At 36.9% G+C, this 17,319-nt stretch overlaps 1 protein-coding gene across 1 annotated transcript; it reads right to left on the bottom strand.

Annotated features, from left to right (window-relative positions):
- Positions 1-15,545: 15,545 nt before the first annotated feature.
- On the bottom strand, positions 15,546-16,584 carry LOC128511488 (aerolysin-like protein). Its single transcript, XM_053484372.1, has one exon. It carries the CDS (start codon positions 16,582-16,584, stop codon positions 15,640-15,642), a length of 945 nt encoding a protein of 314 aa, XP_053340347.1. The 3' UTR covers positions 15,546-15,639.
- Positions 16,585-17,319: the final 735 nt, after the last annotated feature.

The raw sequence follows: 17,319 nt of genomic DNA, 5'->3' as shown, positions 1-17,319 counted from the left end.
CCCTGTACTCACGTTTCGCAGACTTAATAGTCTTCCGAAGTTGATAGGTGGCGTGTTTATATTCCAATGTGTTAGCAGAGGCAAAGGCAGAGTTCCGTGCTGCCAGTGCAATGCGAACATCACTGTTTATCCATGGTTTCTGGTTTGGATAAATTTTTACTGTTTTGGATGGAACAACGTCATCTACACATTTCCTGATAAATCCACAGACTGAGTCTGCGTATTCATCAATGCTGTCTGCAGCCATTCGAAACATTTCCCAGTCCACGTGATCAAAACAGTCCTGTAACATCGAATCTGATTGGTCCGACCAACAGTGCACCGCCCTTAGGGTTGGAGCTTCCTGTTTCAGCTTCTGCCTATAGGCAGGCAGAAGCAGAATAGAGCGATGATCTGATTGGCCGAAAGGGGCGCGGGGGAGGGCTTTGTACGCATTCCGGAAGGAAGTGTAACAGTGGTCGAGCAGCCGCTCTCCTCGTGTGTTGAACTGAATGTGTTGATGGAGTTTTGGTAAAACTTTCCTTAAGTTGGCTTTGTTAAAGTCTCCAGTCGTAATAAACACTGCCTCTGGGTGCGCGGTTTCCTGACTGCTGATCGCGCTGTACAGTTCCCCGTGTGCACGGTCAGTATCGGCTTGTGGGGGAATATAAACAGCCGTAATAATGACTGCTGAAAATTCCCTCGGTAGCCAGAATGGACTATAAGCATCAGAAACTCCAGGTCCGGTGAGCAAAAAGACTTTATCGGGTGCACGTTTGCATAATCACACCAGGAGTTGTTGATCATGAAGCGCACGCCGCCGCCTTTGCTTTTCCCAGTTAGCACCTGCGACCTGTCTGCGCGGTGCACGGAGAATCCTGGTAGCTGAATCGCGGAGTCCGGTATCTTGTCCGACAAACAGGTTTCTGTAAGGCAGATCACGCAGCAGTCCCGCGTCTCCCGCTGGAAGGAGATTCGTGCCCGAAGTTCACAAAGCTTGTTCTCCAGAGACTGTACGTTTGCTAGTAATAAGCTGGGGAGCGGTGGTCTGTTACTGCGCCGTCTCAGTCGAACCAAAGCGTCGGATCTTCTACCTCTACGCCGGCGTTTGCAGGTTCCAGGTATCCAGGACAAAGGCGTCTCGGACGAGATGAATGGGGGATTTGTAAATGGAGGATCTGTGTTCCAAAACTTGAACTCCGGAAAACGGTAAGAAAGTCCTGCTCTTATATCCAGTAATGTTTGGCGGTCGTAAACAAAAAGACATAACGTGTTACTAGTAATTAAATAAAATAAAAATAGAATTAGATACCAAAAACCACTATTGCTTGAGGGAGCTCGCGACGAGGCAGCCATACTCGGCGCCATCTTGGATTCATGTTGGTAGAGTAAGTTTTTTCTCTAGACCTTTAAGCTTAAGATAGTATTCATCACAAGCCATGCATTTGTGCTATCAGTGAACCCACCTTTTGAATCCACTTTGAAAATCTGTGCACTTGAATGCTTTGAAATTCTTTCTTAAAAGATTCTGCATCGGTACACATCATAACATGCACATCAGACTTTTATCTTTTACATTAAACACAACAATATCACATAATATAAAGTAATTTATGTTTTTAAGGATAGGTTGGACATAATATGATATATTACAATTACTGAAAATATTTAAACTATAGAAAAAAAAAGGAATAATCGTATCCTGGATTAATTAAGGAATACAAAACGTCCATGTTATTATACGAGATGGTATCAAAAAGATTAGCTTTGTTTACAAGTGTACTTTACAGGTACTTTATTACTTATTATTTACTTATTTATACTTTATTTTTAACTGCCGAGTAGGGTTTGTGCAGAAGTTCTCCAACGATCTTCAGGCACAAGTTCTCAAATGGTTTTGACATTTTTGGGGTTTGAGCTCGTTGAAGGTCTTCTTGGTCTCTAGTCATTTGCCAGTGATGTTCTTGCATGCTGTTTAAAACACCTTAAATGACTTGTTGCAGCATAAACATGCCGAATCATCTTAAGCTTCTCTTTTGCATGCTCGCCCTATCATCCGGAGATTGCTAGTTTGGTTCCCGGGTGATGCTCTTGCAGCCGGAGGTCTGGAGAGAACTGACTGGCTGAGCTCTTTCAGAGGGGAGGGATGAGAGGTACTTTGTGCTCCCACATTAATGACGGCTCTACAGCCAATCAGGGGCGTCTGTGAGCTCGCACAAGCGGAGGGAGCGGACAGCGCTGCCCTCCTAGTGTGTTACGCCACCCCTAACGGTGCTTGAGCGAGCAGTTCGAAAAGATGCGGCCGACTGACATCACATGGTTTAAAGGAAACACATGGTAGTCTTTGGCCCTCCCGGCTGAGTGGTAGTAGCAGCCTTAATGTGGGAGCCCCCTAGTGGGGAGGAATTGGACCCCACTAAATTAGTTGCAGACTTATCCAGTTTCATTTAGAATCATTAACGTGCTGTCCATGATTAAATAGCAGATGCAGTAATGCATATGATCAGAATAGCACCAGTTGCACAGCTCCTGATGTACACATCTGTTGGCTCGGTACAAAACTAGTACAAAACTAGACTCAAAATATTTTGATAGTACCATATACAGTGGCTTGCAAAAGTATTCAGCCCTCTTGAACTTTTTCACATTTTGTCACATTACAGCCACAAACAGGAATCAATTTCATTGGAATTCCACGTGAAAGACCAATACAAAGTGGTGTACACTTGAGAAGTGGAACGAAAATTATACATGATTCCAAACATTTTTTACAAATAAATAACTGCAAAGTGGGGTGTGCGTGATTATTCAGCCCCCTTCGATCTAAGTGCAGTCAGTTGCCCATAGACATTGCCTGATGAGTGCTAATGACTAAATAGAGTGCACCTGTGTGTAATCTAATGTCAGTACAAATACAGCTGCTCTGTGACGGCCTTAGAGGTTGTCTAAGAGAATATTGGGAGCAACAACACCATGAAGTCCTAAGAACACACCAGACAGGTCAGGGATAAAGTTATTGAGAAATTTAAAGCAAGCTTAGGCTACAAAAAAAATTCCAAAGCCTTGAAAATCCCACGGAGCACTGTTCAAGTGATCATTCAGAAATGGAAGGAGTATGGCACAACTGTAAACCTACCAAGACAAGGCCATCCACCTAAACTCACAGGCCGAACAAGAAGAGCGCTGATCAGAAATGCAGCCAAGAGGCCCTGGTGACTCTGAACAAGCTGCAGAGATCTACAGCTCAGGTGAGGGAATCTGTCCATAGAACAACTATTAGTCGTGCACTGCACAAAGTTGGCCTTTATGGAAGAGTGGCAAGAAGAAAGCCATTGTTAACAGAAAACCATAAGAAGTCCCGTTTGCAGTTTGCCACAAACCATGTGAGGGACACAGCAAACATGTGGAAGAAGATGCTCTGGTCAGATGAGACCAAAATGGAAGTTTTTGGCCAAAATGCAAAACGCGGAAAACTAACACTGCACATCACTCTGAACACACCATTCCCACTGTCAAATATGGTGGCGGCAGCATCATGCTCTGGGGGTGCCTCTCTTCAGCAGGGACAGGGAAGCTGGTCAAAGTTGATAGGAAGATGGATGGAGCCAAATACAGGACAATCTTGGAAGAAAACCTCTTGGAGTCTGCAAAAGACTTGAGACTGGGGTGGAGGTTTACCTTCCAGCAGGACAACGACCCTAAACATAAAGCCAGGGCAACAATGGAATGGTTTAAAACAAAACATATCCATGTGTTAGAATGGCCCAGTCAAAGTCCAGATCGAAATCCAATGGAGAATCTGTGGCAAGATGTGAAAACTGCTGTTCACAAACGCTGTCCATTTAATCTGACTGAGCTGGAGCTGTTTTGCAAAGAAGAATGGGCAAGGATTTCAGTCTCTAGATGTGCAAAGCTGGTAGAGACATACCCTAAAAGACTGGCAGCTGTAATTGCAGCAAAAGGTGGTTCTACAAAGTATTGACTCAGGGGGCTGAATAATTAGGCACACCCCACTTTTCAGTTATTTATTTGTGAAAAATGTTTGGAATCGTGTATGATTTTTGTTCCACTTCTCACGTGTACACCACTTTGTATTGGTCTTTCATGTGGAATCCCAATAAAATTGATTCATGTTTGTGGCTGTAATGTGACAAAATGTGGAAAAGTTCAAGGGGGCCGAATACTTTTGCAAGCCACTGTAATAAAATATTGTATATTGGACGTGTTGTTAATAATGTTGTAAAATAATCTGCTTTGGTACAGTAACAAGAATTAGGCTCAGCACTCATTACATTATTCCATTATTACTTACTTCCACACAAACCCTTTTTTAATTTTGAAAAGTTTATTGCAAATACAGTGGACCCTTGTCATATGAGCTTGCGGATCAAAATTTTGGCTGATTCACAGTCTTAATGGTGACCAGTCATGTGCGTGTAAAACACACTGTCCATTTAAACATGGTCAGGTGACCTCCTTGCGTCACCTGGATTTCCCTCATAATTTGGAGAAAAGTCTTGCGAGAAAAAACAAGAACCAAAACGTAACTCACGTGTACAATATATGGGATCAGATCATTAAGTATACAATGGCATATAAAAAATTAACCCATTATGTGGCTGCGCTGCATGTTATGAAGGGCAGTATCAAGAGGAACATGGAGCCACTTTTTAAATCATAAATTTAGGTTAAGTGAGGTTTGTAAATGTTAATTTATTTAATAATTTACATAATTTACATGGCTTTTCTAAATGTTTTATTTTTTATTTACAAAAATATATTTATAGTGTTGGAAATTGGTAATTTTAATAATATTTTTGGGTGGCTGGAACAGATTATATGTGTTAAGATTAATTCCTATTTATTTCCTATGGGAAAATGCGTTTCTCTGTACGAAATTTTGCCTTAAGAACTCGCCTTAAAGGGGTCATACAGGCCTACATGCACTTTTTTAAGCCGTTTGGACTGAACTGTGTGTTAGGAGAGTGCGTACACAACCACTCTACGATGATAAAGAGCCGCCCAGTGGTTTTCTTTTCATTTATTACAATAACATGCCCCTTCTGAAATCAGGACAATCGCAAATGCCTTGCCGTGTGACGCCACACCACAAGAGGCCGCTCCTACACTAGTTGATTGACACTGGTGTTTTAGCAAAGACCCGCCCCCAGTGAGAAGAAGCTGTCGGCCATTGTTTTTCGCCGCTGGAGCAAAATGGCGCCTAAGCGAGTGTTGTGTACAGTTGTTGGGTGTAATAGCGAACACAGCAGTCGTCATTCACTACCTAGCGTTAGTGACCTAGGGTACCTAGCTAGGGTTAGGTATCTGAGCCACTGAGGACGCAGTGGCTGAATTTAGTTTTTGAAGCTAACGTCCCTGCTGATTTACATAAATGCGTTCATGTTTGCGATAATCATTTTTCACCAGATTGCTTTATAAACGCGGGTCAATATAAAGCAGGTTTTACTAGGAAGCTGCTCCTAAAAATTGGATCTGTACTAATGCTTCATGTTCCTGCTTCATCTTCACCAGGCTCGGTGAGTAATTCCTTTTACTATTACTCTTTGCAGATCGCCTTTTCTAATAATCACGATGAATGCGGAGTGTAAGTTAACTTACATTCTCATAGAACATGGTTATGGCTTCTTCTCTGTGTACATCCGTCTCTATATAATCCCTAATCGCCTGTTTATAATAAACAATGCATTAAGGTGAGTGTCTAGTTGCAAACTGTGTACGTAGTCGGTAAACTATATTATGCTTACCTTTGTTACGTTAGATGGTTTATAACGATGTCTGTCGAAGATTAAGAAGTCATGTAAACACATCAGTAAACACATTGCGTCCGTATCTCTCTCAGTAAGTTTCTCCGCTTTTTGTTGTTGTTGCTCGCGGCAGCGCAACAGCCCGTTAATTCATGCCCATGCAGTAATGAGAAAGACAAATCGAGTCGATGCATGTCCATTCTTTTAATTTCTGCGTTGTCAGGCGATATTACAAACTTCCGCATAGGTTCCGTACTTAAATCAAACCAAAAACGCCTGAAGAAAACAGGCTCAGGCTCCATAATCCAGCGTTTTCCAGTTTGGACTGCATTACCCACAAAGCACTGCGTTGTGGGCAATGCTTTGTGGATAATGCAGTCCAAAGCATTGCCCGCACTGGACTACACTTCCGTGGCTATACCCCAGGTGTGTTGTGAAGACACGCCCCACAGAACTGGGGGGGGCGGGCTCAGCAGAGGTCATGAGCATTTAAATTAGCATGTACTGAAACAGGTTGCTGAGAACAGAGCTAGTTTTTACCAGGTAAAAGTAGTGTTTTTTTTACACAATCCTTTTGAATTTTTAATTAACGTATAATACAAACTTTTCATTAGGACCCTAAAGATCATATTAACATTTAAAGAAAAATGGGATGTCTAGGACCTTTAAGAACGGAGTAAATTTGTATGCCAAGGTATCACTGTAGGCACATTTTTATTTTTAATTGTTAAATTTTTTATATGCTTTACAATCTGTTTTTAATTTATGTCACACTTTTAATCTTTTTTCACACTTATGACGTTAATACAACTTTGGAATAATGTGATTCATCAATAATGAAACATTTTTCAGTAGCCTCAAGCTTCAATTACATTTAGTCTCTATATGGTTAGATTTAAAATACTGCTAGTTATATGCTGTTTAAAATAAAAACTCATTGAGAGCAATAAGTTATCTGACCCATCGTTATCAGTATGTAGACTTAAATGGTGATTATTCTGCATGTTCTCTAGTGGAGTTTGGCGTTCCGCAGGGTTCAGTTTTAGGTCCACTGCTTTTTTCCCTTTACATGCTTCCTCTGGGCAACATAATCCGTAAGCATGGTATTAGTTTTCATTGTTATGCTGATGATACACAGTTATATGTCTCAGCAAAACCTGATGAGAAAAAACAGCTTACTAAAATTGAGCAATGTGTGCAGGACATAAGAAATTGGATGCTAATTAACTTCCTTCTGCTTAATCCGGATAAGACAGAAGTTCTAGTCATAGGACCGCATACAGCTAGGAGTAAAATTTTAGATCACACCGTAACTTTGGATGGTCTTTCTGTTCCATCAAGTGCAACAGTGAAAGACCTTGGTGTGATTATAGATTCCAGCCTTTCATTTAAAGCTCATGTAGATAATATTACCAGGATAGCATTCTTTCACCTCAGAAATATTGCCAGGATAAGAAATTTATTGTCGCTAAATGATGCGGAAAAACTAGTTCATGCTTTTATCACCTCTAGGTTGGACTATTGTAATGCCTTACTGTCTGGTTGTTCAGCTAGATGCATAAATAAGCTTCAGCTAGTCCAGAATGCAGCAGCGAGAGTCCTCACTAGAACCAGAAGATATGAGCACATCACCCCTATCTTATCTTCACTGCATTGGCTCCCTGTGAAATTTCGCATTGATTTTAAAATACTACTCTTGACATATAAAGCATTAAATGGTCTCGCGCCGCAGTACCTGCGCAGAGATCTAGCTCATTTACAGGAGGACAGACATAATCATGGTCGTTGATGTTGGAAATGTCTGATTGCTCTTTGCGTTTGTCAGATGGCATGATTATGTTCTTAATTGCATGCACTGATCTCTGATAAAGAAAATAAAACAAAACAAAATAATGCGTTGAAACAGCTAGGTTTTACAAATTTGTAAATTTTGGTCAGGAGCTCTGAAAACTAGGTCTTAACAAGGCGCCATCTTGGACCAAGCCGTGCGTGAGCAAGCCTAAGGCTATTACTTCCACTCAGTCGGGAGGGCCGAAGACTATCACGTGTTTCTTCTGAACCACGTGACGCCAGCTAATTGGCTGTAGAGCCGTGATTAATGCAGAAGCACTAAGTAGCTCTTATCCCTCCCCTCTGAGAGAGCTCGGCCAATCAGCTCTTTCTGGACCTCCGGCTGTGAGAGGTTACAGCATCACCCGGGAATCGACATGAAGTATCGTTGGTGAGACCTGAAGAATTTTTTTTTATTATGTAGGCCTGAAAAATGCCAAGGAGAGTGAGTTTGTGAGATATCTGAGAGACATGGAAAACAGTAAGGATGTCCAAAGCATCCCTCTCATTCTGTCGACTCCAGAGGAGATGGAGGAAATGCTGAAACTGTGCTCTTTTGTGTGCTTTAAGATCCATCATCAGGTATTTCAATTTTACATCATATTACAGGAACTTTCTCTTAAAAGGATATTTTATCTTGCACGTGTTCTTTCTCAGAAACATCTTAATGCAGTGATCAGCTTTGTGCAGGTTTATGTCATTTTTAAGTAACAGGCCACATGAACCACTTGGTCCACTGTCAACCCTAGTAAAAAAAAAGTATACTAAGTATATTAAATCCTAGCATGCCAAAGCATACTTAAATGTACTTGCAGCCAGACTAATGACTAGTATACTTGAAGTTTGCTATTTTGGAACAACTAATTTTGTACTAAGTGTATTTAAGTTGTAATTAAATTGTACAAAAGTACAATTTTAAGTGTATTAAGTATACTTTTGTGTGCTAAAGTGGAACAACTTTAAGTATACTTAGTACACTTAAAGTATATGCCTGTGTGTGTACTAACGTACATACCTGACAGTAATTAATACAATTTAAATATATATTTAATATATTATAAGTACATTACAGCTATTTCTACTGTGTTACAAATACATGATTAATATACTATGAGTATATATTTTTATTACAGCAGTAGCTGTTATACTTCTTGTCAATTACAAATACTAAAAAAGTACACTTTGTGGTTAATACAAATATACTTTATTGTATCATACAGTACATAAAACCTTCTATATTACAGTATTGCAAATGTATTACCAGTACAATAAAGGTGTTTGGGATAATTTACAAATGCTAAATTTATTTTCTACACTATAACATGTTTTTAAAACACATTACATTAGTACAGTAATTATGAGGGAGATTTATTCATGAGTTCAACAGATTTAATTTGCACAAGGTTACAAAAAACTGTCCTATAGTTTATTTGTATTTAACAAACACACAAATTTAAATTTAAACTGTAGTCTGAACACAGACAGACATCAGTATTAGAGTATACAGGTACAGTATTAGTTTAAACCTGGTGTGTGGACACAGACAGACATTAGTATTAGAGTATACAGGTACAGTATTAGATTAAACCTGGTGCGTGGACACAGACAGACATCAGTATTAGAGTATACAGGTACAGTATTAGATTAAACCTGGTGCGTGAACACAGACAGACATTAGTATTAGAGTATACAGGTACAGTATTAGTTTAAACCTGGTGTGTGAACACAGACAGACATTAGTATTAGAGTATACAGGTACAGTATTAGTTTAAACCTGGTGTGTTGATTCTGTTACACAGAGACTGAAAACAGGCCGAGAGCTACGGAGCATTATACCACAAGCAAAGTACATGAGATTTAGCAACAACACATTAGACAATACATACTATAGTTTAAAGTATGTACTTAATTACAAATTACCTAACAAAAACCGTGAAATTTACCTTATGCCGATGAAAATAAAATAATAACGATACGAACTAACGCACGCGATGATGCAGCTTCCAGGCGTTAATTCAAACTAGAAATGGAGGACTGGGGAGCCAATCAGAGAGCGGACTTTCCGAATCTGCCCGCCTACAAACAATTGGCTGGTGGGGCGCCGAATACTAGTCTATGGGTTGCTGGAATAGATACAAAGATATCACACCGCTGCAGTGTCACTTTATTCTGTGAGCGCACAGAAGAGTGAGAGAGTGCAAACATAAATTATCTTGAACAGGAAAAAATGATTTTCAGCGCACAAAAACGAGTTTAACATCGCGCGCGCGAGAGAGATTCAGCGTGAAGAAACGAGTCTAAAAGCACGAGAGAGTAGTGCACTAAATATAAGTACATTTAAATTTAACTGATAATATACTGAGACTACCGAATATTAAAAATTGTTTTCTAATGTATACTTTCTGTACATTTGTACAATGATTATTTCGAGCATATTTTTTTAAAATATACTAAAAATACATTGAAAAACAAGTTTAAATAAGTATACTTTGGAAATTAGACCAACCTTTCACTTAAAGTATATTTTCCAATAATATATTTTTGAAAAGTGTACTATAATACAATTATTTTTAAGTATATTAAAATTTTAATTCCAAAATTTGGTAAAAGCATGATGTTAGTATACTTTTTATATATTAACTGATGGTACAATTTTTTGTTAGTATATTTGCAATGTACTATCGAGGATTTCAATATATTTGTAATACACTAAAGTGTATTTTTTTTTCACTGGGGAAGTCAGGGTGGAAACCAAGCAGTTTAGTAGATGGATATACAGACATACAAAATTTTTCTTAACTTTACTTGCAGTTTTGTAAAAAAAAAAAAAAAAGTATGTAGTTCCATAATATACATGTGTATATAAAAAATTTTTGTTCTGCAATATACCAAACCAATGAGCTTGTCAATTGATTGCTCTATTGTCCCGTAGTGGAAGATCGAGCACAACATGGATTATAAAATTATTTTGGTGTCCCAGATTACAACATTGGCCATGCTTATTCCCCATATGTTTGATAATTCAAATTTTTCAACTTTTATACTTATTAAGTATTATGGCAGATCTACCTCTGTCCACCAATCGTCCTCTGCAGCTGAAACAGAATTCTGCTGCATGTCTCCTTTTCAAACTTCCCAAGTTCTCCCACACCACTTCATTCCTCCGCTCCCTGCACTGGCTTCCTGTAGCTGCCCCCATCAAATTCAAAACTCTGATGATTGCCTCTAAAGATAAAACGGGCCAGAACTTACTTACCTCTCAGGTGAAATCACACCACGCACCGCACCACGTTCCCTCCAATCCTCCAGCACTGCTCGACTGGTCCCAGGGATCAGGGGATTCATCCAGACTATCCTCTGTTCTGGCACCTATAGTAGGTGTCAAATGTCCGTATAGCTGAGTATTTGATTATATTTAAACCATGACTCAAGACATATTTGTTTCTTTAGTACTTGGATTAATCCCCCCAAAATGGTGGAAAGGGCTTTTTGTTATAAAGTATTGGTTTAATGTGACTTGCAGAAATATTTACCCCCTCGACACCACTTGAAAGGCATATTGTCATAAATTTACACAAAATAAGCCATTATACTGATAAGTGTGTAAAAGTGTGTGCAAATAAATCACATCACAACTTAGTAGTTTTGAAAAGAAGAACATTTGCAGCTTCTTTTTTAGCTGGCTAATGAAGCAAAGTTTATTGCTCCATTTATCTATTAGTAGAATAATATATATATATATATATATATATATATATATATATATATATATAATTCTACTAATAGATAAATGGAGCAATAAACTTTATATATATATATATATATATATATATATATATATATATATATATAATTATTATTATTATTTATTTATTTTATTTTTTTACATTTGGATTAGAAACTCATTTGGTGCCCCAGATTACACCCTTGATCATGCTGTGGTAATTACTATACTTTAATGCAGAACTGAGAAGATTTGTTCTTGCTTAATGGGATAAATATAATGTAATCCGTGGAATGCAAAACATGAAATATTTGAATATTTTGAATGTTTATAAAATATCTCACACTTTTAGGATCAGCTCAACTATGTCCTAGTTGATGTAGCTATTTTTTAAAACAACACTTATCAGAAAAGATTTAATATGAAAGGAAGTTACTTTTAGGTTCATGCACTGCATAGTCTTACTTAAGGCATTTTAAAAAGAATTTTAAATAAAGAAACGATAAATATGTATTCATTGTAAAATGCTGCAAGCAAATGGCTTTAATTTTTAAATTATTTGTTTAAAATAGATCCTTCAGGGATTGGTCAAAGTCTGTATTCCGCACAACAGCTTCTACCGTGAAGGTAAGTTCCATTCTCTGACATTTTGTACATAAGTGTTGTCTGCCTGCTTTAAGATAAAACGACACAAGAATGACAGAAATCCTCTTTGTGCTTCAGTGTTCATTGAGTTTGTAGAAGAAAAATCGAGACACTGCCTGCATGAGAACATGCATCTCTTAACAACACCGCTTCAAGTCATTTGGGGTCAAACAGGATTAGGTAGGACTAGATCACAACGGCAAGAAATATCATGGAACAAAATAAAAAAAAATTCTAGCTGATTAGAGAGGACATTATATGTGTGTTGGTCAGAGAAAAAAAATTCTCTTATACACAGTCAGGTGAGTTAACATGTGGACAGATATAAGGAATTATGTTGGTCTTTCTTTAATATACCACAACATGTTTAAATTAAATTAAATAATAAATATGTTAAAACTTTTTAAATATGTTAAAAATAAATTTTTTTTCTCCTAATGTAATTTTTTTATGGCTGGCTAAACCAACAAATCTGATTATCAGAGAGCTTTATGAAGTCTCCTAGATCATATCTGAGTTACGAATGTGGTCTGAGATGAAATATACGTATATCCACTACATGGTCATACAACTTAAATGAGAAAGTCATATCAGAATTCATCGGTCAGTGTGGGGATTTCATAGCAGTGCTAGCAACAACTGCTAAAACACCTAAAGCAAGCCATAACAATTTTTTTATTTTTTCTGGACCTCAACAAATACAGCCCGCTAACTGCTTGCCATCTTTCCAGCCATTGTTTCAAATGAATCAGTGGTCACACAAGTATCACCTTTTTTAACCCAGATGGATCTTTGTGCATCTGTGCTATTTAAGAGGAAAGAAGTGTCCACGTTAGAGACAGGTAAAAGCCAAATTATGAATATGAACTGTCATGACATGCAAATCTGATCTGACAAATAAATCGGAATTGAACAATGTGGCTTGTAATGTGAATGTAGCCAATATAACATGACCAGTCTGTGTGCTACCGAAACACAAACTTAAATTTAGATCTGTTATTATATGCAAAAAGGCACAATGCCTTTTATAAAATAATTGCACATTTGCCAACGTTTGCCTTTCCACATATCTTTCAACATTTTGTCTATACTGATTTTTTTCTTAGCACGTAGATAATGAAAGTGGAAAGAAAATAAACAAGTTTAATAAATTTAAAAGTAATAAGTTTCAGCACAGACCTAAGCACTTCTCCTAAGCACTTCTCTTAATTCTATATAATAAAAGATACAATCTTAGAACCTAGAAGTAGGATTATACACTCAAGTGTTTTTTTTATTATCCCCCCAGGGATTGCATGTTCTTCTTGCTCTTAGTAAGTTGACTCTGTTTTAGGAACTTTTTTTTTTTTAAGATTATTATTATTATTATTATTATTATTATTTATTACCTTTATTCTTTATTACCTTTTCTTAGTTAACAACTGTGAGCACCTGTAACCGAGCATAAGCAATTTCCCTCTGGGATTAATAAAGTTATTTGAATCTTTTGAATCTTTTGCGTCTTGAATCTTCGTCTCCTCTCACAATATAAAGACATACGGTGTAGTCTGATTGTCATTTTCAAATTGCTTTGGATGCAGATTGGTTGGAGTGTACCCTGCTTGGAGTGTGCAAGTGTTAGATCAGACAACATAGAGTTAGGGTTAAAAAAATAACACCCTGACAAACAGCAATGCAATCAGGAAGAAAATCAGGCCCACAAGGCTATACATTGGCCAAGGCTATATACATTTCCATCTTACAAATGAAAAGTTGTGCAAAAATTAATAAAAATAATACATTTTATTATTTCCTCTAATTTCCTGTAATAACGAACCACTATTTTAAATAAAAGCTAAAATCTTGATTTTATATATGATATATACTTAGTTGTTGTCCTTTTGGCTGCTTCTGTCAAGGAGTTTAACCTGCTTATAACTTGGGACAGGTTTTAAACTGGTTGCCTGTCCTGACAAAACCCTCCATTCTATACAGCTTGGTACTGCCACTAAGGAATGTGACACAAAAAATGTTGCATGTTTGATTTTCTACTAAATGTGTGTGTGTGTGTGTGTGTGTGTGTGTGTGTGTGTGTAAATGCCAGTGAACTGATTTAATTGTTAAGAAATGAGAACAGTGACTTAAGACTTAGTTTGGTTTAACTTGACATTCTGCATTCTACAAATAAGCACATATTAACACTTAAGTAATAAATTAATAAAAAATAATGTAAGAATTAATTTATAATCATTACAAATTATCATAGTAAATTGTAGTGCAAACAGTGAAATGGACTCACTGTAATGGTCCTTGGACTTTAAACAGCACTCAAACAGTACTCATTTGGTGTTAAAAGGCCAAATGTGTCTCAAAAAACACTCCTTGCACTCTTACATCAACATCAGCCTAAACAGTTGACGCAAGGCAAGTTGGGTCCATGAACTTTAGCAGATTATGATATTTTTTTAATCTGTTCTGTTTTGATGATCCTGTGCCAATTGCAGTCTAAGATTTGTGTCCTTGAAATGGGTTTTCTGATGTGCTTTTCTGCTCACCATGGTACATTAGTTAATTTAGTTACTTTGGCTTTAGGTCAGCTTGTACCAGTTTGGATCTTCTCCTCTCTTCTCTGTCAGTAACTTTAAAAACTTGCAAAAGTAGCATAAGTTAAGTATTTAAGGCTTCAATTTAAAATAAATGATTTTCCCACGGCCCCTATGGAAGACATTGGAATAAGACCCTTGACAAAATCTTGCTTAACTTATTTCACTGGTCAATTTTTTTTATGAAAAAACAAAAAACAAGCCAAATACAACTGCTGTTTTTGCACTTGCAACACAATTACCTTCTGTAGATAAACATAATAGAAATAAAGGAAAAATTGCTTATTAGCTGAATTTAATTTTCAATGTAGCTATATTATAAATAACAACCATACTCTGTTTTTTATTTTATTTATTTATTTTGCACACTTTCTACAGCTCCGTTCTGGTGGAACGGCTGCTCCAGCTTGTTAGTGACAGAACAAAAGGCCATTTATTGATAACATATAACAAATAGTAATTTAGATACATATTTTTCTTATAATATTTATATTAGTATAATATCTATAGTAAAATTTTGGTGTTTATTTTTACCTTACCATATTTCATAGCTTATTTTTTAAAGAAAATGTAGTCAGTGGAAACTCACCAGTTACAGTATACAGGATATAACCAGCATTTATCATGTGATATTACATGATGTAAAATACTATAAATTTTATGAAAGAAAAGAATGTTTAATTCAATTTAATTCAAAACATTGTTGGGTGAAAACAGGCAATGCATATTAATGAGGTCTCACAGACTTTTGCACCTGTTGTCCACCAAAAGAGCGATATGATGTTTTTATTTAAAACCAGACGGAAAGTAAATGAGTTTAAAAATAAGTAAATTTCTGGATGGAAAGTAAAAAAAGATTGCATTTCTCTTAATTGATTTTTTACAAATAAAAAACTAACATAAGAATCTTCATACTGAAGTAAAGTCAATAAGTAATTACTTTTTTAAAAATTTGTTTAAAGCAAGCTATAATCATACTAAATAAAACCACATAAAATTAGATTTGCTGTATTAATTTTTCTTAATTACTGCATTAGTATTTCTTACAATCTTCTACAAATTAAACAAATAAATCTCTGCACCCATCCCTCACTGTGGTTTTAGAATCTAGTTTTTATTCTGATTCTTTCACAACTGCTTTTGCATCAGTGTAGGTGAGACCTTTGTAGGTTCCACTGGTTGGAAACTGTAGCTCACTATTATCATAGCAAGTAATCTGTACTGTGCCAGTGTAGGGGAGATCAACTGTTGCTCGGCCAATTGTAATGTCCACATCCACAGATTTGCCTGGGCGGACTTTGACAGGAAACGAGAACGTCTCAGTTTTCTCCTCACTGTTCTCTAAACCATATGTGCTCTCACTTCCCACTGAGAAACTGAATCCACTTGATACTTCTAAAACCTCTGGAATTCCTGCTTTCACTTCCATGTTGAATGTCATTTCAAGCTTGTTGGTAACAGACCAGGAGGACTTTTTTGTGATTGTTTTTGAGGTTTCTATCTTATATTCTTGAGTATCACTAGTTTCATTTTGGTAAGTAATAGATTTGATTTCCTCAACATTCACACTGGGTATCACACTATGAAGTGTGGGATAGTTAACATTTGTGAGCACAGTAGACTTGATGGTGTTAATGAATATGAAGCCCAAGCAATCAATATCTGCACCAGCATTTCCAGTGAATCCCAAGCAGATTCCAGAACCAACATCAATTGGATATTCTGTTTTTAGTCCCCAGTCTGTCATACATGGAAAGAACTCCCGGGAGCGATTGGTCTTGAATTTGATGGCACCCAGGCGTGTTCCAGCTCCATTTCCCCAAAGCGAAAGAGAGGTGATATGCTCACCATCTTCAAATTCAAATTCAAAAAACTTTCCTCCAGGTTTTCCAAACTCGTTGCACTGGCCATCAGTAAGCCATGCCTTGATGGCTTTTATCTGCCAGCCACCGGCCCACACCCAGATCTTTTTCAGTGTGGCTCCATTTTCAGCACCATTGAACCTAATTGAACTTCCTCCTTGCCCACCAATTACTAGGATAGGTACCTGATATGACATTATTTAACACTAAAAAAAGAAAACAAATATTAAGATTCAATATGTTGAAATGGAAAATAAATATTCAAAAAACAAGATATATTTTGGTTTAATATTTACTTCCAAGTAAGATACAAAAATATCAAAAGCATATATGGTGCTCCTGCAAATATTGCTTGCTTTCTGTGTTGGTAAAGCATTATCAAACAGTCAACATATAATTTTAGATTAATTTATATATTCTAATGGCCCATGCACACTATGTGAATGAAGTAATTTATTCATATAAAGGGCAGTGCTTTCTATGAATGTATTTTCCTTTTACAATAAAGAGAGATTCTATCAACATATACATAAAAAAAATACAAACCAGGCAAAAATAAATAGTATAGTACTGTACTATAGTAACATCCTTCATGACATCAACTGAATGCGTAAAAGTCAAAATAAGAACTTTAAATACACAGCAAAGACTCATGCCAAAAACGTGGTGCAGAGCCCAAAGGAATTCTGTGACAATGTCGAACACTTGTATTAATTGGTGATTTAAAAAAAGGAACAACTGCACTAAGCATGTTCCTAAAATAATAATTCCAAGGCTTAAATAAAAAACATAAACAGTCATTTGAACCAGATTAGTAGCCATACTTACAAGAAAGTTGTCTGAAGCAGATAGCACAAACAATGTCTTCCTTAAGAGTTTTCTTTAGGATGGCAGTTTAATGAACAATTCATTCTTATTTATATTAGTTGAAG

Source organism: Clarias gariepinus, chromosome 23 (genome assembly GCF_024256425.1).
Source record: "Clarias gariepinus isolate MV-2021 ecotype Netherlands chromosome 23, CGAR_prim_01v2, whole genome shotgun sequence".
Classification (NCBI taxonomy): Eukaryota; Metazoa; Chordata; class Actinopteri; order Siluriformes; family Clariidae; genus Clarias; species Clarias gariepinus.
The sequence above is the reverse complement of the archived record's forward strand: the minus strand, read 5'-3'. Positions and strand labels throughout refer to the sequence as shown.